This window comes from Myiozetetes cayanensis, unplaced genomic scaffold, assembly GCF_022539395.1.
Source record: "Myiozetetes cayanensis isolate MyiCay16 unplaced genomic scaffold, myiCay2020 scf3, whole genome shotgun sequence".
NCBI lineage: Eukaryota > Metazoa > Chordata > Aves > Passeriformes > Tyrannidae > Myiozetetes > Myiozetetes cayanensis.
Window position 1 is genome coordinate 22,705,973 of NW_026087521.1, and position 26,334 is coordinate 22,732,306.

The 26,334-nt window shown below is 38.7% G+C and overlaps 1 protein-coding gene across 1 annotated transcript in view; it reads left to right on the forward strand.

Annotated features, from left to right (window-relative positions):
* Positions 1-1,338: 1,338 nt before the first annotated feature.
* Positions 1,339-26,334, forward strand: part of FAM3C (FAM3 metabolism regulating signaling molecule C) — a 29,002-nt gene continuing 4,006 nt past the window's right edge. The window contains exons 1-7 of the mRNA XM_050324913.1: positions 1,339-1,435; positions 14,983-15,043; positions 19,476-19,580; positions 20,704-20,733; positions 21,139-21,262; positions 24,547-24,605; positions 26,144-26,194. Of these exons, the coding sequence (XP_050180870.1) occupies positions 15,031-15,043; positions 19,476-19,580; positions 20,704-20,733; positions 21,139-21,262; positions 24,547-24,605; positions 26,144-26,194 (382 nt within the window). The 5' untranslated portion in view covers positions 1,339-1,435; positions 14,983-15,030. The remainder of the gene's footprint in view (positions 1,436-14,982; positions 15,044-19,475; positions 19,581-20,703; positions 20,734-21,138; positions 21,263-24,546; positions 24,606-26,143; positions 26,195-26,334) is intronic.

Here is a 26,334-nt window from a genome sequence, read left to right on the forward strand (position 1 = left end):
AATGTATTCTGGGGTGCTGGTTATTGTGCAGATAATATTATATCTTCTTTTAATAGTTTGATACTGCTACGTATGTATTGTTTTTAAAATGTTTGTTTCTATTGCAAACATTAGCTTATCAAAGGAGTCAGCCTCCATTATCATAATGACTGAACTAATCTCTTACTATACAGAGTGTTACCTAATAAGTAATCAGGGGAACATGGTGAAATTTCATATATTAAGCACTGAAATAACTGTCAAACTAAGATATATTTATATCATCATTTAGAATTAAAAGTTATAAACACCTGATTTAGCAGTGCTCCCACTGGACATTTCTTTGAGAATATAGTATGCCTGAAACTTCAATGCATTGTGAAAATTTACTAAAGAAACTGCTTGACTGATGTTCAAATAACCATCCCATACCACAGGAGCAGTTGGTATCAAACATTGTTATTTTAAAACGGATAAAAGAAAGATCTATTGACCAGAAGTCATTAAAATAATACATGGGAACTTCCTTTTGTCTACCTGACACTTATGATGTACGATATGCCCTACATTTTGGCTGTGGCTTTGTTCTCTGCTAAAAGAAGTGCCAGTCTGATTTTGTAAAAATGCTCTCTTGCTGGTTTGACAACAGTGGAACTGACAAGAGCCTGGCTCTCTGCTGTCCTAGCACTCTCCATAGCCACCCCAGCAATAGTCCAGCTGAGGGAGTTAGGCTATCAGAAATCTTCCTCACAATAAAATGCTGTTCTTCCTGCTTACTTCCCTACCTACTCCAACTAGCCCTACCTCCCTACCCACCCAACTACCCCAGCTCACGGTGGGATTAGAGAAACATCAGTGCCAAAGAAAAAAAGAAAAAAAAAAAAAGGATAAAGAACTTCTTACACAATAACACAGACTAGCTCTGTCCTACTCACCACTATGTTTTTAAAAGGAAAGTTGTTTTTTTTGTGTATTTGTTTTAAAGCCGAAAGTGCTTTTTCTGTTCAGTAAGAGCACATAACTTCTGGTGGGCTTGGGGGGAAAAAAAAAAAAGAGAGTATGCAGAATATTACAGAAAACAAGCAGAAACATCTTGGTCTCCCAGCCCCTCCCGGACCGAGCACCAGGCTGGCCCTGGGGCACACGTGGCACCCCCGGTGCGGATGCGTGCCTGTGGATGCTCGCACCCGCAGGACCGCGTAACCACCGCCCGCCCAGCACCCCCTCCCCGGGACGGCCCCCGGGCTCGGCTGGCATGGGCGGGCGGGGCGCGGCTGGGGCGGAGCCGCCGCTGCCCCGGTCCGCCACCGGCAGGGGGCGGGTGCGGCGGCCCGCGCTCCCTCCGGCTGTGCGGCGGCGAGGGCTCCGCTCGGTTCCTGCGGGGCAGGCGGGGGCAGCCTGCGCGGCGCGGCCGCCGAGGGGACGCAGCGCGCCGTACCCGCGCCCTACAGCCCAGGTGGGTGCTCGCGTTCTCCGTTCTCGGGGGCCGAGGGCGGCACAGCTCCCCGCGGGGCGCCCCGCCGCCGGCTCCGCCGCCCGGGCGCCCATCGCTCTCTGTGCGCGGGGCAGCCGCGCTGGCGCTGGCCGCCGGCCCTGCCCCCGCCGCCGGCTCCCCCGGCAGTGCTCCTTCCCCCGCCACTGCCCCTACCCCGAGCCGCCTGGCCCTTCCCCTGTTCCCTCCCGCCCGGGTGGGGTGAGGCCGGTCGGGACTGCGGGTCAGAGCTGGGCGGCATCCCCGTTCCCGGGGCCCTAGCCGGGCGGCGCGTCGGGCTGGAGTCTCCCCGCGCTTCCTCTCCTCGCCGTCCTCTTCCTCTCCTCCGCCGGCCCGGCCCGGCCCAGCGAAGGGGCTCAGGGCCAGGCTGGAGGCGGCGGTGGGGCGACGGCAGCTGATCTCCGTTGCTCCCGGCCGGGGCGAGTGCCCGGTGCCGCCGGCGGAGGCGGGAGAGCAGGAGCAGGAGGAGGCACCGGGCGGCGGCGGCCGGGCAGGACACCCCGGTCCAGTTAAACAAGTGAAGTGTTGGCGTTGTTGGAACACCCTTCGCTGCTGAAACAAAGACGGCGCGGTGAAAAGAAGTGGTACTGCTTCTCGGTGGTGGTGTTCCGACCACTTTCTCTGTGGAGTACCGGATCGCGGGCGCTGTTGGCAGATGGATCGTAGGGCTCGGCTCATGTTTGACTGAAACACTGAATACACCGGTACGGAGAGCAGCAGTGAACGCATAAGGAATTTGAATGTCCTGTTTGCAGAGAGATACTTATCGAAGCAGCGTATATGTCTTTGGTTACTGTCCTCTGAGTTACTGAAGTAGGAAAAATATAGAAATTTATATACTTTTTTTCTGGTAGGTAAGTGCTACCATATGTTAAGCCACGTTTTTGGCTGAGCCACTGGGAGGGATGTGTAACTCACCTGACTCGTTTGTCTGCCCATTTTCTCACATTTAGGAGGTTAAATGATAACGTAATAACTCCAGACTTATGTGAAGATCTTTATTTATACCAGGTATTTTTTGTAATGTTCTGTGTGCCCTGTAATGCTCCACAGGCTTAGAGACCGTCGTTGGCTCTTTGCTGGTGAACCTGTCTGACTGCTCCTCTTTTAGCGTGGTATTTAATTGATACTTATAGGGGAATTATTTAGTAAAAAAAATATTTCAAAACAACAAACCCACACCAGAAACAGCTGGTTAATGACTGTACAAGAGTCGTGTTGTTTTTGGTTTGGTTTTTTTTTAAGCTTTCGAAACTACTCAAGGTATGAGTGTCTTCATTAGCACATACTCTCCCCCAGGGATTCTTTTAAGTATGAAGAAATGTTTTTCGTCTGTTGGTTTGTGTAGTTTGTGTGGCAAAATCAAGTTTTTTGACTTGCTTTAAGCCTGCGGGTAGGTTCTTCACAAGCTAATAGCTTGCTATTGTAATGCAATAACATCTAATCACTTCGGGGTGGAGGAAGTGCCGGATTTGTTGCAAGCCATTGCTTCCAACTCTTTGCAAAAGTCCTGACCGTTTCACCCAGAAAGAGTAAATAGTTAATAAAAGTTGCTTCTCAGAACCACAAGTTACTGCCTAGCCTCTCCTAAGTGCGGCCTGAGTGCTTCAGGGCATACGTGCTCTACAATGAATTATAGAATGGTTTGGGTTGGAAGTGGTCCTACAGAGCATGTAGTTCCAACCCTTCTGCTGTGGGCAGGGATACCTTTCAGTAGACCAGGTTGCTCAAAGCCCCCTTCAACCTGTCTTTGAATGCTTCCAGCGATGGAATATCGACCGCCTCTCTGGCAAAGCTATGCCAATGTCTCACCACTCTCCCAATACAAACCCCTGAGACGCGCCACTCATCACTGTTCTAGTCACTTGGACACTGAACCGCTGACCACAACCATCCAGTGACCACCCACGTTTAATGAGAACTCCCAGTGTTTTAAGAAGAGAGCGATAATGTAGAGTTTTAGATTTTAGTGGAACTTGGGGAAGCTAATATTTACAAAATAATTCCGGCATGTTCAGTTTTTGGGGAAATACTAACATACAGGAAAGGAAGTTGTTTCCTTTCTTTTCTTTTTTTTTTTTTTTTTGATAAGATCGTAAATTGAATTGGTACTATGCAAAAATACCTGTCTGCATATAGATTATTTTGTAGCCTAAAGATTAGGTGTCCATTAGATGAATCCACAGCAGACACAGCGAACATGTTCTTTAAGGTTTGAATTGTTCAAAGAGAATTTGTTATTCAAATAGAACTTAGATTCTGGTTTTTAAACCAGCAGTCCCAGTGAAGTGAGGGGATTGACATGTGAGTGCTGTGGCTGCAAGTCTTTCTACTTGGCAATTAGTATCTCCACGAGCCATAATATAAGAGATGTATATGTTGAGTTCTAAGTTTTTCACTAAAATCTACTGAGAATGTATAGGATCTAAGGCATAATAATTGTAAATCTCCATGTTTTATTTGCCAGGGGCCAGCTGCACAACCCTGTGACAACCTGTTTGCTGTCAACAGTACTGGAATTATGCTGATTGTTTTGCAGTTTAGAAGGATCCCTCTGAGAAGTCACACACTGATCTCAAACCAAGATTATACCTAAATTCTCAGGAAAAATATCATTTACATTAGTGTCAGAAATCTGAGAGTCCTGCAGTGAGACCATGAGATGGGTGAGGAAAGCTAGCAGCCTGATGCTGCTACCCTTTGCCTCTCAATACTCTTGAAAGTTGTCCGCTAATCTATCATAAGTTATATTCTCTTTCATTGCATTAGGTTTCCCTAGTGAGCAAAATCACATGGCCTGGACTGGAGAAATGGTGAGTGGGCTGGAGCAGTCTGGCAGGTGAGCTCACCTGTCTCGTAAATTTTCATGGTTCCTGATACTATCTAGGCCTAAAGTTCAGTGAGGTTAGAACACAGCAGAATCTTGATAAAGAAGTAAATTTAAACTCGTATTGCTGCTTGAAACCTCATTTCTTAGTATTTCTTAGCTTAAGCATCTGCAAATTATAAATAGGTGGTCCTAGCTTCCTGCTTCATCATCTAAAATTCTGTGTTTAACCATGAATCCAAGCATAGCTTCCTTATGCATTTGCTATGGATATATGTGTTCCAAGAAGACTTTAGGATTTTTTTTTTCTTAAAAGGAATATGTTTCTGGATAATTTGTCCTTCTAAATCCACCCTGTAATTTGTTTCCATCTACCTGCATTTTGGTATTCTCCACAAATTTAAAAACCTTATCCTTCTTCAGTAGCACAAGTCATTGGTGACTTATTAAATGGTATTTTACCCAGGCTTCTTGAAGTTCAGTCACACTAAACTTTTCACAGAGCATTAACAATAGATACTCTTTTGGAATTATTCAACTATTTTTGCTCCCCATATGCAGTACCATATTTTTGTGATACAAAAATAGTTTGTATCTTCGTTTGCAGACTAAGCTGTAATTTAGCATTTTATAACTCTTGTTGGCCTCATACATCCTCAGTGCCAAGAGGATATGGAACAGACTTTGTGGAAGAGAGGAGAAACTTTGGGAGACTTATCAGGACAGACAGAACTGCTGGAGTAAACTCTACCCTGCATTCGGTGTGCACCGCTGTTGTGTCAGTTTTAATGGCAGAAAGTTGCACAATGTGTTTATATGTACAAACACATGCTAGTTCTCATGACAGTCCAGTTATAATCTAGTTAACGTTGAAATATGTGACACAGTCTCCCCTCTAATTACATGACTTGCTTTCTTGTGAATGGCTGACTTCCTTCACTTCTCCTACCCTTTCTCCCTTGTCTTTTCTCTGTGGACAACGTAACCATCTCCTAGTAGCAAAGATTTTTTTTGTTTTTTCTTGATCTGTTTTGGTATCATCAGTTAGTTGAGTCATTATTTCACAAACATTTAAGCTGGTATAAGCTAGTATTGCTGCTGCTAGAAAACTGTTGACTTGCTCCCAGGCATTAATTATGCTTTTAGATCAGCCTGGATTCTCTTGATTTTGCTAGGTGAGCTGGTTGAGGGAACTACCATGGCAGGCTGTGTCCTTGCTGGTGAGCTGAACATCAGTGATATGGTTTTGGAACTGCATTTACTGAGGGATGCCATTTCTCAAATTAGTTCTTCTTGGATATGGCTTATGTTTTTGATACTGGTTTTGATACTGTACCCAACCAAGATGTAGGTTATGGATCTTTATTTTAATATCTTCATGCTTAGAAACCAGTCTAGAAACTGCAGATTTTGGGGCTGTCTTGTACTTCTTCAGTAGGAGGAAGTGAGTCACTTGAGCTGTTAAGGATTGTGTCACTGACTGATTTCCTCTCTGTTTCCAAGCATCTTCTACCTCGTTACTCACAAATGATGGCCTCACCAGTGCTAATATGGACCAGTAGTAATGACTTGGCTGTACCACAGGAGCTCTGTGGTTCTGAGTGCCTCACATAGCATGGAGGTTATCAATCACCAGCAGCAATCTCATATGTGCAGTGTGATCCCCCTATGCAGTGCCCTGTTGGCATAGCATGGTTCTTCTGTGCGTTGAGCCTTCTGTGCTGCTGCTACCCCGTCTCCCCAGAGCTGATGTGCGATGCTTTCTCTTCTGGATGCACTGCTTGGCCAGTGACTTGCTCTTTAAATCCTACAAAGGGCCAAAGCCCTGCCAAATGCTGCCTCACATGGTAGATGAGTGGATGAGAAGGGGTTCTGTGATGGAGCATGGGTTTCTGTATCCCTTAGAGCAAGAGGGAGAGGTACCAACAGTGCTGTGAGCAGTGGCTGTCAACAGGGAGTATTTTCCCCTGAGTCGTACCCAGCTTCCTAGTGAGATCAGCTTGCTACTGAGCAAAGGTTAAAACTCCTTTCCAATATTCAGCCTCAGATCATGCTGAGCTTTTGTTAAAGAAGCTTAAATGCTTGGTAACGTAGATTTGTTGTGGTTTTTTTCTTCAGTGTGTGAAGATGTCCCTTGTTACTATTAGTAGGCTTAATCCTCCCTGCCTTGCAAAGTATATAGAACCTCTGTGCTTCACCATGTCTGCAGTCTCAGTGTGCAGCTCTGTGGTGGTCTTTGCATTAAATGAATCTTATTAAAAAATGTGATCATCTTGTGCTTACATCTGAAAGCTACTATCTAGAGTCTTATTGTGCTTGGGGAGAAGAATAGCTCAGAGGAGCTGTTCAGTTTTCCTGCAGTAAATCTGGAACTATAGAGGAAGTATTTGTAATGCTCCTTTCCTCTTCTGATTTTTTACTTCCTTGATAAATTTATTTAAAATGGGTCTCAGTGTAAAGGGATGTGCTGTAACCATAGCTATTTATGTAGTGGTCATGTGTAGTTCTATCAAGTCTCCAGTACATGAGAGAGATGGAACTCCTGGATTGGGTCCAGGGGTGGGCACCAAAGGTAGTCAAGGAACTGGAGTATCTGGATAGAGAATCGGTTGAGAGAATTGGGCCTCTTCAGCCTTGAGAAGAGATGACTGAGACAGGACCGAATCAATGTCTATAAGTACCTGAAGGCAAGGGGACAAGGGGATGGAGCCAGGCTCTTCTTGGTGGTGCTGAGCAATAGGACAAGGGGCAACAGTCAGAAACTGATGCACAGAAAGTTCCACCTGAATATGTTGCAGAATTTCTTTATTGTGTGGGTGACCAAGCACTGGAATCACAGAATCAGGTAGGTTGGAAAAGACCTCTGAGATCATTGAGTCCAACCTGTGACCTCTGACTGCCACGTCAAATAGACCATGGCACTAAGTGCCACATCCAGTCTTCTTAAACACCTCCAGGGATGATAACTTCACCACCTCCCTGGGGAACCCATCCCAATGCCTAACTGCTCTTTCTGTGAAGAACTTCTTTCTAATATCCAACCTAAACCTCCTCTCCTGGTGCAGCTTAAGACTCTGCCCTCTTATCCTGTTGCTGGTTACCTGGGAGAAGAGACCGATCCCCACCTAGCTACAACCTCCTTTCAAGTAGTTGTAGAGAGTGATGAGATCTCCCCTGAGCCTCTTGTTCTTCAGGCTAAACAACAGATTGCTCAGGGAGGTTGTGCAGTCTCCCTCTCTGGAGATATTCAAGAACTGTCTGGATATAATCCTGTGCCATGTGCTGTAGGAGACCCTCCTTGAGCAGGGAGGTCAGACCAGGTGACCCACTGTGGTCCCTTCCAACGTTCCTCATTCTGAGATCTTTGAAGTCATAGTAATTATGTGTATGATTATTGTTATTGAGGCACATACCTTTTGGTGTGGTAGTTCTGTTGAGATTTGCTGTATGGAGCAGGATAAGATGTGTGGTAGTGATGTGTTATTCTACTAACAAGCTTGGTATTTTTTATTGATACAAAGATGTGAAAGCTGTTGAACATTTGAAACATTTACTAGATTCTGGCAACACTTTGTTTCAGGTGAGACCTGATGATTCTACAGATCAATGTGTTGCAAAGCTTTATTTACTCCTTCCTGTTGAGGAAAAACTGAACAGACTTTGCCGTCTTATAAAATCAAGGTGGTAAATTTTTTTCTTAAAAAACATGACAGAAAACAAATTGGTAGTTTTGAACAGGTAGTATTTACAGCAGTGCTTCAATCACAAAATAGTTTGTTCATCATTTGGCAGAAGAAAATATTAAACCTGATTTTCCTAAATCTTTATGGTGAGATTTGTGTACTTCTCAGTGATGAAATTGGGAAGTAAGTTTGTGTATGAGGTTCAGCAAATTGTTCTTGAGGATTTTATCTACCTGAACTCCAAAATGCGATATTATCCAACTCTATGAAATACAGAGCTAAGATTCTCTTTTATACGTATGTCAGCAGCAATGGTATGGTTTACTTTATCACATATAAATCATATGTTTTTTAGGGACCATAAATCCCTTTTTTAACTATACGAACAAGTAAATTTTTTGTAATATTTGAGAGGAGTCTTCAGAGTATAGATTGGGTGCTTATAAGGTTGTGTGATTGGTTTTTGTTTGGGTGGATTGTTGGTTTCTTTTCTTGGATTGGTTTGGTTCTGTTGTTTTAATTGCAAAAGGAATATGGATTAAGTTTCATGTGGGAAGAATGCCTTAGTACTTTTATCTCGGGCTTCCCAGAATTCAGAAGAATTTTTCAGTGTTTGAGACTGACTAGTTTATGTGTTGTGTGAAAGTACTGGCTTGATGCCATTAGCAAAAGCTGGCATGGTCAATGATCTGATGTGCCATTTGGGAAACGTTTGTTTTGCACATCAGGTATGAAAACATTCTGGCACAATGCTACTTCTTGTATTTGTTGTCCTAGAAGTGAAACCATGTAGCAATATTTGCAACATAGGAGATGCAACAGTAGCTGAATTACCTATTTTTAATTTTGAAACAAGCTTGGATTTAATTTCCTAAATTTATCTTCATTCATTTGGAGTAGATATAATTTGATAGAAGTAAAATAAAATCTCATTTTAACAAGCAAACACTTTGGATCTAATTCAGTTGTCTAGAATATCAAGCTGAATATTAATGTGTATATAGAATAATACAATTCAGGTGGTATCATTTTTGTAAGAAATTAATTATTATACTTCATGGTTGCATGTGTTGCAAAGGAGAAAATACATACTCGTGAGTCTCAAAATTGTTATGTGTGGACCAACCTTTTGCCTGTGTGGAGTTCTACCTTAACCACAAAGATTTCATATGGATGTAGGAGTGCTGCCTGTAGGAAACAACTACTTGGGTCACAGCCTGTGTTACCAGAAGACACAAACAGTGCATGATTATACAATAAAATTGAACTGCACTATTTAATTTTTAAAGATGTAGTGCTTTTCTGTGTGTGTCCTTCACTAGCTTCAAATTAATGAATTTTGTAGACTTGGTGGAAAACCTGTTCGTAGCCTACCAGAAGAGTAAACAGTCTGGATAAGAAAATACATCCTGTGTTTGAATAAAATTGTCATATTAGAAGCCTAGATACCCATCAGATTTAGTCTTAAAATGATTTTGAATGTCTCAGCTGTTTGGTCCATGGCATATAATTCAGGTTGACACCACCATTGGTTTAAAACCAGAATTCACATAAGAATAACTAATGCTGTCCTTGATGCATCTAATTCATTGTGTAATTTTGAGTAAAAAAACCACCACTACTCTGAACTGCTTGAACATAGCAGACTGAAATATCTTACCAACGGAGGCTGGATCATTCAAAATGTTGTTTCATTGATTGCAGATATGAAAAGCTAAATTTTTTGGTTGGTTGGTTTGTTGGTTTTTTTGCTATTCTCTGACAGGAATAAAATGCATCTGCTAATCATTGAAGAAGGCAGTTTGTACTGGAAAAAAAAACAACAAACAAAAAACCCAACCAATGTCCTAATCTACTAATGTTTTGGAAATAAAAATAAAAGCTCAAGCCTTTTTTGTTGTTGTTGTTTTTTGTGGGTTTTTTGTTTGGTGGGTTTTTTTTGTTACTAAGTAATTTTGAATGCTTGTCTAATTCTAGTATGGTGTACGCTGTTCATATTAACAAATAGTACCAATAGTAAATGCACACAAAAACAAGTGTAACATTATTTGAACTTGTTTGAAAGTATTTAATGCAAAGCATCTCAGGCTGATACAGATTTAGTATTACATAATCTGGGTACAGATTTTCATATAATGGTGTAGGAATATGGGGTTAATATTGAAGGGGGCATTAACTCACACCTTGTAGACTCCCTGTGTTAAGAAAAACTGTCTCTGATATTTTTTCAGATTGTTGTGGTGATTTACAGCCTCACTTTATATTTTGTGTTTATCTTTATAGGTGGAAGGTTGTTTTTCTTCAATATTATAAATACAAACAAGTAAGCTGCAACCAGGGAATACTGACAACAGTTGATCTCAACATATTTTGTTACGAAGTGTATATTATAAAATAGATATGTAAAGTTATATACTTATTTAAAATGTATATTTCAAATTATACTATGAATAAATATTATTTTTAAAAAATTAAATATATTTTAAAATGACACCTTAAAGAGAAGAGGCAAAGGTGTCTGATCCTTACTTCCCTCACTTTCACAGTTTCTTGCAAAGCGGACTTGATTCTTTTATCCCTTATTTGGTTTATTTAGGTCATGTAATTCTTACCTAGATTCTTCTATTTGGGGATTATGCATTAAGATAGATAGGAAAAAACTGCACATGGGTCTCAGGTAAAGTCAAGACAGCACACAGAGCAAAGTATTTTTTATTTGTTTAGGCAAAGCAGAGTAGCTACCTTTTTTTTTTTTTTTTCCATACACAGCAGTCCTGATGGTACAGCTCACAATGAGCAGTTACACTTTTGTGGCAATATGACGTTGTTGACCCCCATATTAGAGAGCTGCTATAATCTCTTGAATCTTGTTCTTCATTTCTGCTGCCTGTCCTGCAGCACTCGATATCCGTTTTGAAGTGTATTACTTTCTGTTTTATTAAATATTGTTGTTGATTTTGGGACCTCTTTCTAATCAGTTAGGTCAGAATTCAAAATTATCTTGACCTTCTAAATTCTTACCTCTCATCTTTGCTTGTTTTTATGTGCCTATTTTGTAAGTGTAATCTCTGCATGTTATGATATTGCTAATGGAAATGCTGTTGTCTGAGAATGAAATAGGCTAATCTGCACATTTCATTATTATTCTTAAAAATATTAATTACGATCGTATTTGAAAAACCCTTTTAAACGTAAGTACATTGCAAGTGGCCACAGCTTTCTGCACAGTAAGTAGGGCAGAGGCTGTGCCCAAGTGACATGTGTCCCAAAGCACCATCTCTGGACAAGAGTGTCAAGAAAGCCTGATAAAGAATTGACCAAATTGAATTTAATTCAGCTTGGGACCGAAATCTGGATTTCATTCAGTAGCGCATCACTGTGGCAGTATTAATAAGTACTGTTTGTGTGTATTTTGTCAATTACCTCAATGCAGTTTCCTCTTGCAACATGATTCTAAGAGGTAAACTTGCTTGATGATGGTCCTATCTAACACATGAATGTGGAAAGAACTCAACCTTTTTATTATCTAATGAAACATGATTATAGGCTCGTGATTTTCCTGAATGAAGTTATTTTATAAGCTTCCTCTGTGAAGTACCTAGCAGGTTTCCCTCAAGAGACACAGGTTGCTTTTGAAAACAAGTATCTACTGCTCCACTGATTGAAGGTATGGATAAAAATATGTGGAGTAGCTCTATGGACTTATCTGACAGATTTGTTGTATTTGTGTTGAGTATGTCATCCCACACAAGTTAATGAACAAGTGGGGCAGAGTGGGGGGAAAGCCCTTTGTTTTTGTTTTGTTTTTAAATTTTATTGTAAACTTTTTTCTGTGCCCAATGCCTAGCATGTTGGGGGTTGTCTGGAGTGGCTTTTGCACTGGAAATTGCAACATCTGGATAATGCCTCTGCCTTGGAACAAAATACAATGCATAAGGATGGATGAAGTAGAAAAAAAGCAATCAAAAACCTTAGCTCCCAACTGTCTTTCCACATTTCCACTCTACAGCAGTTTGCGTCTAGAATAAATAACCTTTTTCTGCATGGATAGACATGTAATTCCATGCAGGGAACTGGACAAATTCAAGAACCTTTAACTTGTTTTCTCTCATTCAGGTTCTTTTGAGGACAGCTTCTCATTTCAAGGCACTTTCTGATGCATTTGAGGGATTTTTTGGTTTTTTGGCACTGCCTAAGTTTTAGACCTTGACTGATAAGCCTCCTAAGTTTTATGCTAAGAAAACAACCTGAAGGAAAAGATCTGTGTTTGAGTCATGCAGTATAATGCTTCTCAAAACCATCCATTTTACTTTGCAACTTTGAGATGTTGATTGCTCCTGTTGCCTGTTTTGTGGTGCTCTCTTTGGCTTTTGCATCTGTATAAGGTCCTGCTGTACTCATTGGAGTACTGCCTGTCAACCCTGCTGCATCTCCTGCCTCAGTCTCTGACTAATAAGTGATAAATGTCAGCCTTGTTGTGCTGTCTGACAGAGAATAATTATGTAGTAATAAAGGGATTATTTGTATTACTCAACATTGATAAGTCCAAAAGATATTTAGGTTCTAATTCTGCTGCCCCTTTTTGATGGAATCTTATGCTGAAGAAAAGAAAAATAGTGTTTGGGTTATTTTGGCCCATTTCTAAAGCAGTCAAAGGAATGTTATTGGTATTGGTTTTGTGCACCTGAATCTGCATCAAGCTCAGTTGTGGTCCTTTGTTCTTTGTTTTTAAATTATCCTAAGATGTGCACTGTTAGAAATTCCAAAGCAATTTTTTAATCAGTTCTCTAATTTGAGATCTACTATCAAAGATGTAGAGTAATGGTCTTTAGCATTCATAAGAGCTGTCCTGTTTTATTCCTGTTCTGTCTTGAAATAATAAAAAAACCCCTCTAAGGTAATACAGTGCAGGGAAAGGACGTGGCATCCATAAATTATTCTCCTGCAGCTGGAAAGTGCTGTGCAATGCTTATCTGTGCTGTAGCATTACTGTATTTATCCTGTAGATCAAGCCCCACAATATTTTGATATACTGTAATTTAGAAAAAGAATCTCTAAATCACTTTTGAAATTCCTTTCAAGATGACACATGGCATACTCATTTTTCCTTTTCCTAAATTAAAAACATTCCACTCCTTAAAAAAAATCCCAAACCATATTCTCTGTTGTATATTTTTTGATGGCGAGAAATAACAATTGTTGAAATGGGTGGAAGGAATTGTTGGATTAAAGGCAATCAAGATTGGATCATGATTGTCTCACTTAGATTCTGCTTTCTGGTTTTGTTCGCATTTTTGCTTTCATGCTTTGAATTAATGATGTGTATTTGTTTAGAGTAAAACAAAATAGGGAACTTTAGGGTTTTTTGAGTGCAGCCTTAAAACAAGCTTGTAGTTGTTCAAACTACAGACAGTGTTTATTTTAACACTGATACATTTCTAGGGGTTGGGAGAGGAAGGAGTCTAGAATAGTTCTGTTCACAGACTTTGAAATAAAATGAGTTTATATGCCCTGACAGATTCTTTGCCTTTTTACAAGACAGATTAATACTAACCTTTCACTGAAAGAAGGTGTTATATGTGGATGTAATATGTGGCTGTAAATATAATGGATACATGATGTCCATAATATGCTATGAGATTTCCCTTATAGTACAACATTAGCACTCAAAAACATGTTTGCTTTTCAAACTTTGTTGATACATATTTTTGAATTCCTACATAGTAGAAATAAACATTTCTATATTTGCATCTGGTTTTATCCCTTTATTTCTCTGCTGGCCACTTTTTTGGAAACTTGAAGCAATAGAGCACAATGAGTTTGTCAAAGAGGACACAAATCACTGAACTTGAATTTACTGAACTAAGTGAAGGCAAAATTTTGTCTGCATAATACTGATTTTTTTTTTTCTTCCTAACATAAACCAGGAAAACTATGTGGGAGTTTTTGCATTTCTAATAATAGTATTTTTTCCAACAATTTTAATGTTTTTGATGTTTTTCAAAATCATGGCATAGGACTGCAGACCATTAGGGATGCTGTAGCTTTTGTGGTGGGGGGTCTGGGTCAGCTACTTGGATTAGAGTGATAACTGATTACATGTGTTCAAATGTGTCGTAGTGTAGATGGGGAAACTTGAGCCAGATGTCCAGGCTCAGTGCAGCATGGTCCCACCAAGGCTAAGCATGACCAGAGTGCAGATTTGGTACAGCCCAGGGGCACACCATCACTTGAGGAGGAGGTCATAGTCTTTGAGCAGAGCTTGTGGAGTTTGGGGCCCATTTTGACTCTGTGTGGTGGCAAACTCTTCTCAAGAAAAAGCTTTTGGATACTTACATGGTGTTTGCTCATAGACAGTGATTTTCTGTTTATTCTAAAATAGTTCAAGTTTGGTGCTTCTGTCATCATTGACCATCATGTTAGTCTTCTGGATGTAGCTTTGAGTGACAGATGTGTTGTTACATTTCTGTAAAGCATAGATTAAAGTACTGAAATTACTTTCTTTTGGTTCTACTGAGTACAGTTTATGCAATATCCTGAAGGCCAAAATGCTTAAATCTTTTCTCTCTAAAGCATAGTTTGCTATGTTGTTGCCAAATAACAACTTGCATCCAGAAGTTGGTAGGACTTTGAAGCAGCACAAATGGAATTGTTGACTTTTATTTCATAGCTTTTGGAAATTAAATACTGCTTAGATAGAGCACTGGTAAATACTTATGTCACAAATTGAAGGACTGAAAGTTAAACAGAATTTGTAGAGGGTTTGATGACATTAATGTTTTTTCATAACACTTGTTTCTTGGAGTAACAAGTGAAAGCAAGACATCAGAAATCCATCTTAAATCTTCCCTTTACTGTGAGCATTAAGAAATAGGGATTCAGAACAATTATCATTAATTTTATTGACTAGAAAATCTGTGGGCTTTTCCCTGTTAACTCATCACAAAAGTGCTTATTTGTCTGTAATTACAATGATGTGGTGTTATTTTTTTTTCCTGTAGGTGGCTATTTTTAATGCAATAGTGTCATTAGCTGGCTGAAGACTAAACATGAGAATAGCAGGTAAGCACATAAGCACACTCGGTAAAATCAGACTTTGGTCACTTGTGTAACAACTGCTGTGGACAATATGAACAAGTTATGACAATAAGGTGTTAAAGTCATAGAATCATAGAATGCCTTGTTGGTAGAGACCTCAAGAATCATCTGGTCTGACCTTTCTTGGCAAAAGCCCAGTCTAGACAAGATGATTGTCCTATGAAAAGGGGGGATTTTCTCAAACACTCAGTGTTTGATTAGTCTGTCAGCACCCCAGGAAATCCAAGATCATTGTGCCTGCCCAGTCTGTCAGTGTCCTGTTATGGGCACCCTTAACTGAACTTCATTTTTGTTTAGGTGGAGCTTGAGTGACTTAAGTCATACACGCTTTTGTTACTGATTAGTGTAAAATTCTCTCGCTTTGCTCTAAAGAGACAGTCAATAAAATACAGAGCACCAGTAGGGGATGATCATAAAAAATATAGAACACCATTGGGGGGTGGTCATATCTTGGAGGTGGGCAACTTTAGGATGGATGTGTGTGTTAATATTACTGTTAAGCTTTAATGAACAAAGTTGATCTGAGGAGAGAGATTTCACCACAGTTGTTGGCTCAGCAGCAGGACATCTTCTGTCTCCCTTGGTTGACAGGTGCTATGCAGTTTATCAGCTGCAAAGTGCCACTGAGGTTCGCTCCCTGCAGGGATTTCAACAGCCTGGCCGTGGTGTTTCCACTCTGCTCCACCTGCCATTTCATTCCCCTTAGCAAGGGCTTAAGGTTGTAGATTGTGTGTGGCAGGGGAATCATTGTGGGATAGGTTGTTGAGCATGCTTATGGCATTCCATCCAGGGAGCAGCAGCTGCATTTTAACCTATAGTATACATACCATATGTATACCATTGTATGGAAACTGTAGGGTAAAATGCAGCTGCTGCTCCATACCATTGTATGGAAACTGTATATATGTATCTGTTTGATAGTGAATATCACCTAAAAAAAGCCAATGCGCAGGCTGGAAGGTGTAAAGACCTTCCCCGGATCTTCGCTCACGAAGACTGGCCATTATAACTTCCTCTAATTTGACCTGCACCCAACTTTCTACAATGACCCAACACCCTTTCCAACCAAATCTTAAAAATGTCTAACACTGGGGAATCCACCACTTCCATGGGGAGATTATTCCAATGGCCATTTGTTTGCATTGTGAAAAATTTTTCTTCTGTGTCCAATTGGAATCTCCCCCAGAGTAACTTGTTTTCCATGTGACTCCTGGTGAAAAGGGAGTCTCCGTCTTCTTTATAGCAACCCTTGAAATACTCAAACATGATACTAAGGTCTCCCCTAAGTCTTCTTTTCTCAAGGCTGAATAAACCCAGCAGTCTCAGACTTGCCTCATCTGGCAGGCTTCCCAGTCCTTTGATCATCTCTGTGTTGGACTCTCTCCAGATTGTCCATGTCTTTCTTTTTTTTTTTTTTAATAATGAGGACCAAAACTGAAGACAGTATTACAGGCGTGGTCTGACAAGTGCTGAGCAGAGTGGGATAATGACTTCTTTATCTCTCTTTGCTGGTGATGCCCTTGTTAACCCAACCCTGCATCCTGTTGGCTTCTTTGCCGCAGCAGCAGCACACTGCTCATATTGAGCTTGTTGTCCACCAGGATTCCCAGCTCCCTTTTCACAGAACTGTTCTCCAGCTGGGTAGATCCCAACCTCTTCTTCAGTCCTAGATTATGTTTTCTGAGGTGGAAGACCTTGCGCTTGTCCTTGTTGGTTCTTGTTAGTCCACTCTTCCAGCCTATCCAGGTCCTCCCTCAAAGTATCTCTCCCTCTTGAAGTGCCCACTTCCTCACTTGGTTTGGTATCCTCATCAATCTTTGTCAAGGTTCACTTCACTTAGCTGGCATAGCAGGCATTGCTGATCTATTTTATTGTTTAATGAAACTAATTTTGTAATTTGTGATGGTCAAAGAGCAAACAACTGGTTAAAGTGCAAAGAGCAGCTGAATTGCAGTGACTAGTCAAGGTGCCATGACTTGATGTATTTAGGCTGCTATTTCTGTAAGATGATGAAGGAATAAAGAAATGGCCAATGGTTGTTTTAAAACCATTTCTTCTCTACCTCACACCCCAGCCAGAAGTGCTGTGTGCTGTTATAGGTGTCTAAAACTTCCTGAATGGTTACTGGGACTTTGTAAGTTATAAAAACCTTTTCATAAAGGTGAGTTACTATAGTACAGGGTTTGAGAAACTAATTTTATTTGACAGAAGGTATAATGGTTATGAAAATAAGATCTTTACCAATATAATGTTACAAGAAAACATTATTTTAGACATTTTGTTGCAGTGGAATAGCCTGTGTTGCAATGAAATAGTTTTGAGTTTCTACTGTTTTGTACTCTTATCAGTGGTTGTAGTGTTATTTTGCAGAAGGAGCAACTCTTACCTCTTCCAGGAGAAATAGACGCTATCTTTTCCAAGACCACCTTAATGTTTTAAATTTGTTCTGTTTTTTGTCACTACTCCTGAATTTATTTTATTACCTACAATATGTAGGACTGGGAGCAACCTGCTAAAGTAAAGCTGATAACTGGAAAATGCTGCAATTTTTAGATGGCTAATTCAGCCGGAAAATTACTTTCCAAACTTTTTTTTTTTTAATATATTTTCCTTCCATCTAACTACTTTTTTGCTAAAAACCACAGGCAAAGAAGATATGGCAGTTCATATAGAATGTTTAATCTGTAGCAAACAGGGTAGTTTTGGTTCAAATGCTAAAAGAACCTTCTTGGAGAAAGGAGGGAGTGCTTGCAGTTCAGTTGAAAGGCTCGGGATATAGAGTGGGGGCGATGGTTAGTCGTCAGACTGAGTTCTCGTTCATCTCACATACTCTATACTGAAACAACATACTCTCCAAGTGCCACTTGCTAGATGACACATTCCAAAATCTAGTACCATCTTGTTCTTTTTAGGCAGTGTTGCTTTGGAAACCTTTTTCCCCGTTTTTTAATGTTATGTTGAAATCATCTGTTTTCTCCAGTGCTTGTGTGGTTCTCTTCCCTTCAAGTGCAGTGAGCTTTGGAGTTCCAGCAAAAATATTTTTAAATTAAGTTTGCATCTGTGTTTTCTTACAACGTAGTATATATGTGCTCACACACACAAAAAGACCAACTACAGGCAAAAACCTCTTGTATCTCTTCGTCTTTCTTTTCTGTTTTTATCTACTTATCTTTTTTTAGCCTTTTGGAAGGATTGATTAGCCTCTCTCATGCTTCTGAAGGCTGAGTAATCTGTCTATTTTAAGGTTTTCTGAACAGCCCATCACATCAGCAGTCTCAGATGTGCAGGAATACATAAGTTCGTTTTTTTTCTGAAGGATTTATTTGGCTGGCAGTCTGAGAAACAGAAGCATGTGTTAAGGTTGCTTCTTCCAACCAGTATGACATCCTGCAGAGAGATTGGAAGGCAAGATGTTGATCAAATGCCTTCTCACCTAACTTCTACTCTCAGGCAGTATTTTACAATAAGATAAATGGATGTAAAAATGTATTTCCAATTATGCTAAAAATGGCGAGGTTCATGGCAGTGCCCCATACATTCAGGTTTCCATTTCAGATGCAAGTTGTTGTGGTTGTGTGCTTCCAGCTCTTCTCCCAGGAGACAGACTGGCTGCTCAGTGCTGGAGAAAGTTTGGCTTTAAAACTTGGGAGATACCCAGGGCTTCAATATAGTAATAGGGGGAGGAGAGAGGTACTGCTTTTTCTTACTTTTTAAAATAGCTCTTTTGAGCCATCAGACTTGCTTTTGAAGGTAATTAATTTAAGTTTGTTGAAAAGTAGGTAAGGATGCTTTTTTCTGGTTGGCTGCTGTTTTTGTGGTGGTTTTGTTTTTTTAATATAATACTCAGAGCTGACTGACCGTAGCAGCCAAGCTACAATATATTAACAGATCCCTAATCAGTCTCAGTCTTGACCATACATTAAAATAGAGGGGGTGGGTGGGAAGCACAGTATTTGTGAACAGGGAGGAACCAGGTACTTGTGGCTAAGAACAAGGAAGTGGGATGAGAGAGGTGAGAATTTCACGTTTGGACAACAGTCAGGTAGATCAGCTTAGTTCATCTTGTCAAATTGAATTTTCGTGGAAAAGTCTTTGGTTTCTCCTGGCTTCTGAGCTGAGTTGGTGGACTTTGGTGTCAGGCAAGCATGAAGCAGGAGAAAGCTAAGAGCAGAGTTTGTATTTGGTATAGTAACCTGGTGGACTGGTGCAGTTACGTTCTACATTATAATGCCCATTTTTTGTAGATTAATTCTATTTAGTGAGTCCCCAAATGATCATACTGTTTCTGAGTTCCCCATAATGTAATCTGATACACAATTCTCATGTTGTCAGTTTTGGTGAACTAATGTTACCATATGCATGTAATTTTTTGAAACTTTTCTCTGTTTCCTAACAGGTGCTGCAAAGTTGGTCGTTGTCATAGCAATATTTTTATTGACGTTTTATGTCATATCTCAAGTGTTTGAAATAAAAATGGATGCTAACTTAGGACACATATTTGGTAAGTGGTGACTTTGTTTTCTCTGTACATCTATTAATATTTACTTGAGCCATAATGAAGAATATCATATTCATTTTGCTTTAAGCTTGACTTAGGCTCTTACACTTAAGAATTCTGTTTATTTTTAATGTGTATAATTGTTATTTTATATATATAATATGTGTATTAAATTATTTTCTATTTGAAATACTTAACATACTCTGTTACATTAAGTGCATCAGTTTAATGCTTTTGCTTGCCAAGTATACATAATTTTACCAGCTTTTTTTGTTTACTGGTACTTGCATTCTTAGTGTAGAGTTGCAAACTAGGTGACCTGAATGATGTTTCTGGAAATCTGTGCTTTGCCTTACTACTGCTAAAGAAATTCAGAATTTGTTTTGGGTGGGCTTTTTTGCTTGCACTACCATGTTAAGTTGAATGTGCAGTAATCAACACATTTCAGATGTGCCCAGGTTCTACACAAAGAAGGATTAGCAGTTGCGGTGTCATAAAATTCAGAGTCTGTTTTGAGCCAACATTATCTTTAAAGGTGCTTTCTATTACCAAAAGAACACCAAAGAATTTTAGGTGCATGGGTAGAGTTCACATTCATTAACTCTGGATTACTGCAGTGGGAACCAACATCTGAACTAGTCAGCAGAGATATCTAATAACCATTGAAGAGACAGAGGTCTCATTAAGTATGTGCCTGATGAGGTTACTTGTGTCTCTACCTATCCAAGAAGGGAGTCACACATGGCTGGGTTGAAATACACCTCAGCTGCAGGCTTCCAGTGTGAGGTGGAAGGAACCTCATCCTTGAGAAGCTGTAAAATGGGAATTCATTTCACTTTAGTGCCCACACCTCCATAAATCCTTGGAGGTTTTGTGTCTCCATGGATCTTTGTTTTAATCAGAGAGTAAGAAATTAAGCAGTGCTCTGAATGGGTTTCCTGATCACTATCATTCTTCTACTGTTAAAAGTTGTTTTTTATTGGAGCATAGTATTCAGGTGTATTTGATACTTCATTTCAACCAACCTGTTTTTATAGGGGTACAGAAAGATTTTACATTTATGGGATATCTTATAGCAGAGGACTTTATTAATAACATTTTGTAAAATTTTTCTTTTTCATTTTAGCTAGATCAGCATTGGATGCAGCTGCACGCTGTGAGTATTCATATGCATGTGTTACTGCTGTGACTTGCTTTTACTAGTAACAGAAAGACTGTTGAATTTTCATAGTTAAGGAAGTCTTAATTAGACTTTAAATGCAATCAGAAACTAATTTTCCTCTTTTCATGATTTTTCCTAATTTCTGGTAAAGTCTATTTTGTAGTTTTGGCTTGTGGCTTTTGATGACAGTGCCAGAGCAAGCAGCAGGGTGACAAGAAGTTAGAATAATGAGGTACTTCAGAAACCTAGATTATTTTAAACTGCTGTGCAACTACAGATGTGATACCTTTTGCCTTTGCTCTTTTACTTGAATTCCTTCAGAAAAGTAACTGACGTTATTTTTCTGTTAGCCTACCTATGGTGTTGTCTCTAAAATCTTGCTTTATTTCCCTTTGAAAGCTACAAAACCTCCAAGATACAAATGTGGGATCTCCAAAGCTTGTCCTGAAAAGCATTTTGCATTCAAAATGTCAAGTGGAGCAGCAAATGTAGTTGGACCTAAAATTTGTGTAGAGGATAATGTGTAAGTATTTTTATCTGTTGTCTCAAAGTATCTCTTTCCAATACTGTCTTAGATCACTTTGCACATAAAATCAATAGCTTAAATTAGATTGTTTTGCCAACAGTCTGAACATATAAAGAAATTACATTACATTATAACTTTATCTCTGAAGCATACTTAAAGCTCTGCAGTAAATGCAGAAATGTATGTTATTTTAATACATGCAAGACAGTTTGCACTTTGTTTCAGGTTTACAGACTGAAGGGTCAGTTAAACTTTGTCAAATCAGATGCACATTGCTTCTGAGTAACTTGTCCTTATGCCTCTAACAGTAATTCAGTGAATTATTGTATTGTCTTTTTCAAGTCATCTTTTAAACTGTGTTTCCTTAGTGCCAATGTCAGAACACATTTTCCACTTCTCTTTAAAGGTTGATTTGAAAAGGGAAAACAGTATTTTAACAACTGGTATGTAACTGTGCTGATAGTAACTAAAGTTAATAAACTTAAAATAATTGTGGAATGAGGAAAAGAACTGCTTGAGGCACAGTTTGGTTTTAAGTCCTCTATTTTTCATAATGATATTTTTGATAGTATTATCAATAATACTGCATCTAGAGCATTTAACTATATACCTTTCAGTAATGCCTATAATGAGAATAATATTTATTTTTAGACTGTTTTTTGCTCTTCAGTTATTCCTCCTCATTGTCACCCAGAGTGTGCAGCTTTCTACTAACATAATCTATCTACTCGATATTGCAGGTGACACGTCAGAAAAGACGTGATGTTACTGTTGTCAGATTTTTTTAATATCAGTCACACTTAAAGCCTTTGCCTTCCATTTGCATTTAAACTACTTCAGTTTAGCTGTTTATCAGCCCACATTGTGTTAGCACAGAGAAACATATACAGCAGTTGGTGCTAATGAATAAGCAAATGTCAACACTGCGAACAAAAGAACCCTACGTAATAGAGTAAATAGGATAATTAATCTATAAGACAGTAAAACATATTGGTTAACATTTTCCATCACTTTACTCTCTAAAGTAACTGCAAGACTAGTCTCAAATGATATTAAAGAGAAGACTCTTTTTAGCACTAACTCTGGCATTTCACTGTGAGGCTGACTTAGCTCAAGCTTGCTCTCTTGAGTAGGAGTCAGTTTGCAGCGGAGCATCACGGTGTATTTGGGGAGCACATGCAAAGAAAGCATGAGCTCACCTTGGCACATACTAACTACAGGCTGCTAGGCTTTGTTTTCCATTCTTATCAGTGACTTATTTTGTGACCTTGGACAGGTTTATCTCATCTCTTGGCGAGGTATTTTTGTTGGTGTTACAAAACTTGTTACCATCTCATTTTGATTGCTTAATATAGGAAGCTTAATATCTGTGATGACTTAAGCTGATTCAGTAATTAAAAGTTGTGGGAGTGTAAGTAATACTTTTATTTTGGGATTGTAGGGTTATTTTGTTTGGGTTTTTTGACTTTTTTTTTTTTTAATGTATCGCTTACTGGTTACTAAGAAGAGATTGTTATTCCTGTATAAAAAAAAGTAAAAAGTCTTCTACTGGATATTTTACTGAAGAAAGTGATGAAAAGAAAGTAGTTGTTGGCAAAAGTTCCCTATTCTGTTAGTACTAGTGTAGACTTCAGTGCATAGCTATTGGATTTTAAAGTTCAGTTTCCCTTGACAAAAATCTTTCTGGTTTGCTTCAGAGGAGGATTTGTCATGTCTGTTTAAATGTCCATCAGAAAATTTGATTGATTTTAGATCATTTCCTGCTTTGGTCATAAGAGGTTTTATTTCTCTTTCAAAAACTCTCATAGCTTGTTGATTGTAGATTCCTGGAAGAATTCTAAAACTGATGAAGGGCTGCCCTCCTGTGAGAAGCTGTTGCACTGCAGCCTGTTATGTTTGTGATGGTGCACAAGCTGTCTCAAGTGTATAAAGTAGTATATCAGAACTCTGAAAAAAACTTATTTCCTCTTCAGTAGCTGTTTTATTAGAGATATTTTGTGAATTCGCTCCTGCAAAGTTTTTTTTCTGATTACTTTGTACTCTCCTTCATACTTCCACTACAAAAAAGCAGGGACAAGTTTTTGCAATTTGTAAACGATATTTACAGAGTAGGTTTTTCCCTATACATTAAATGTAAGGATGTAACTCGGTTTATGAAAGCACTAAAGGTGTTGATACAATTCAGAATGCATGTAATTTCTCAATCTTTAATTATGTAGATATTTTAATGTGAAACAGGAATTTTGCTGTATAGAAGTTCAGTTGTAGCCTTGTTCTATATTGGGAGGACATAATCCGAATCAGAAAAAAAAATACTGGATTCATCATCAAAATGTTATTGTAGTTGCTACTTCATGGGATTTTTAGAAGGGGTGATATTTACTTCTTTACCAGCAACTTCTCCATGCAGTTTTACTTCCTCTATTAAGCAACCAGTTGCATGATTGTGCTACAGTAACCTGATAACAGAATGTTGCCCTAAATTCTTTAATAACTAGTAATTTTTGTATTCATAGTTGCAGGATTTTTTGTTGTCTGAATCCATTGTAACTTTATGGATGTGTGAAATTTCAGTGTCTAGTCACCTCAGTATTAGATATTTTTGACTGTTGTTTATTTACAGAGAATTTTTGATTACAATGAAAGGAAGTTCTTATTATTTTTTATAAATTAAATGTCCACTAAATTTTGTATGAGGAAAGGAGTGTGTTCAGAACTTCACTGCCTTCTTGCATTTATGTTCCAGTCTTTATTTACCATATGTTTTTCTTGTTTAGAGTGGATGCTCAGACATGACATGAAAATCTTATTTCTTGATGTGATGCTGTAATATGAGTTTAAATGCCTCTGTTCAGTTAGCTTTTAAACTCATTAACACATTTTTGTTTATCATGTGTTTACAACAAAAAAAAACCTTGAAATGTTGACTATGTGAGTGTGCCAAGCTGCTCAAATTGGTTCAGGCTCTTTAGTTGCAAGGTATTTTTTAAAATAAATTAATAACACTATTTTTGTGATGATTTCTGATATACAGACATACTTTGAAATGGAGATGATCAAGCAATCAAATTAAATCAATACAACTGGAGATAATTGTGTTATTCTCAATTCACTGGTACCATAAGAGCATCAGTGTTCAAGGAGATTTTGCTTCATTTTAGTACTCATGAACATGTGGTCTTTTAATTATGTAACTTCTAGAGTTTGATCCTATTTAAAAAACAAATATTTCACATCAGAAAGTTTTCCTATTAAAATCAAAAATATTTATTTTATTTCAGTTTAATGAGTGGAGTTAAAAATAATGTTGGCAGAGGAATAAATGTGGCCTTGGTCAATGGTAAGTGACATTTTAAGTCAGCAAATTGTCTTCATTTTCAAATTGTTTCCAAAATTTAAGGTGAAAAAATAAGGCATGAGGAAAGGCAAGCAGTATGAGAAAAGGAAGCATTCAGCTTATTTATACTGAGATAATGTCAGATCTTGGCACTGACACCTTTTTGTTACAAAGTAGAAAAACTCAGTGCATTTTTGTTTCTAAAAATGAGCTACTAAAAAGATAGCAACAGTAGAGTGCTGTAGTGGCATCAGATAAATTCCTAATGCACAGCAGGGTGGAAAAAGACATGAGATGCATCCTACTTCTTTTGGCCTTGTGTGTTGCCACCACTAATAAAACTGTAGCCTAAATTATTCTTTTGCTCTTTTTTCAGTGAAACTTCTTTAACAATTTTGTTACTATATGGAAAGACTAGCTTATTATTTCCTAGCTTGAATCTGTATATTTTGTCTATAGATCTTGTCCCTAAATACATCACGTTATATAATTTTGTTCAGGGTTCTTAATTTTCGTTAAAACTGAAGAAATTTAACTGTGTGTTATCTTGAAAGCTGAATTGAATGTCAGTACTGACGAATTTGTCCGTAAGGTGTAGGAAGCAATTCCTTGTAGCACTGAGATAGTACTTCATCAATACACTGTAATATAAATTCACGTTATTTTTGGATTGTACTTACGTTTATGTCATCTAAAGCATGACTTGAACAATACTTCCCTAAACCTATGCTGCTTTCCTAAATTGTCTTAATCTGTTCAAAACCAAAATACCTATCTTTGTATTTTATAGCTCCAGTCTTTCTCTCTTGTCTTCCAATCTTTAAATGAATATATATATTAAAAAAGTCTACCTTCCATCAAATACTGCCTTTGTAGACAGCATAAAATAATAAAGGTAATGAGATATACTATATTGTCCACTTTTTTTCTATCTATTCTGGATGTTTAAATCTACTGTCAATTTCCAGTCTATAGCGAAACATGCAGTGTAATTTTAATTTTTCTTACTTTGCATGTGGCACTAAAGGCAGTCTATAGCTGTACTGTCTCTTTTTGCAAAATCAACTTTAAAAAAGGCAAATACATGTACTGAATACTCTGTATTTGTTTTAGAGGATGTGGATATTTTATTTTATATTCCACTTGAAGTGAAGAATCAAAGAATGATTTGCAAAGAATGATTTGCAAAGAGTCATAGAATGGTCAGGGCTGGAAGGGGTCTTAAAGATCACCCAGTTCCAACCACCCTGCCATGGATAGGGATACTTTGCACTAGACCAGGTTGCTCAAAGCCCCATCCAACCCAGCCTTCAACACTTTATGGACCGTCTCACTTTTTTTCCTCTTACTTTTTCCTGCACCTTTTCACAAACTACTGTTTAGGAACAATTTTTATAAAAGTTAAGAGTTACCATTTATATAGGTCTTCTGCAGCACTTTTTCTGAAAGAGTCAGTAACAGGAGTGTTGGGCATGTTTTCTATAAGATAATTTTGGTTATTTTCGGTGACACCAAATATTTCTTTCTCTCTTTCCCTCCAGGTAAAACAGGAGAACCATTAGATACTAAGTTCTTTGACATGTGGGGAGGAGGTAGGTACAGTTATATTGGTCATAGAAAAACAATAAATGTGCTTTTTTTCCCTTCTCCTTCTCCAGACTCCATTTACTGTGGAAGTTTAACAGGATAGTTAAGTGAGTGCTTCACCTCTACCTTTGTAATTGTGAGGAGA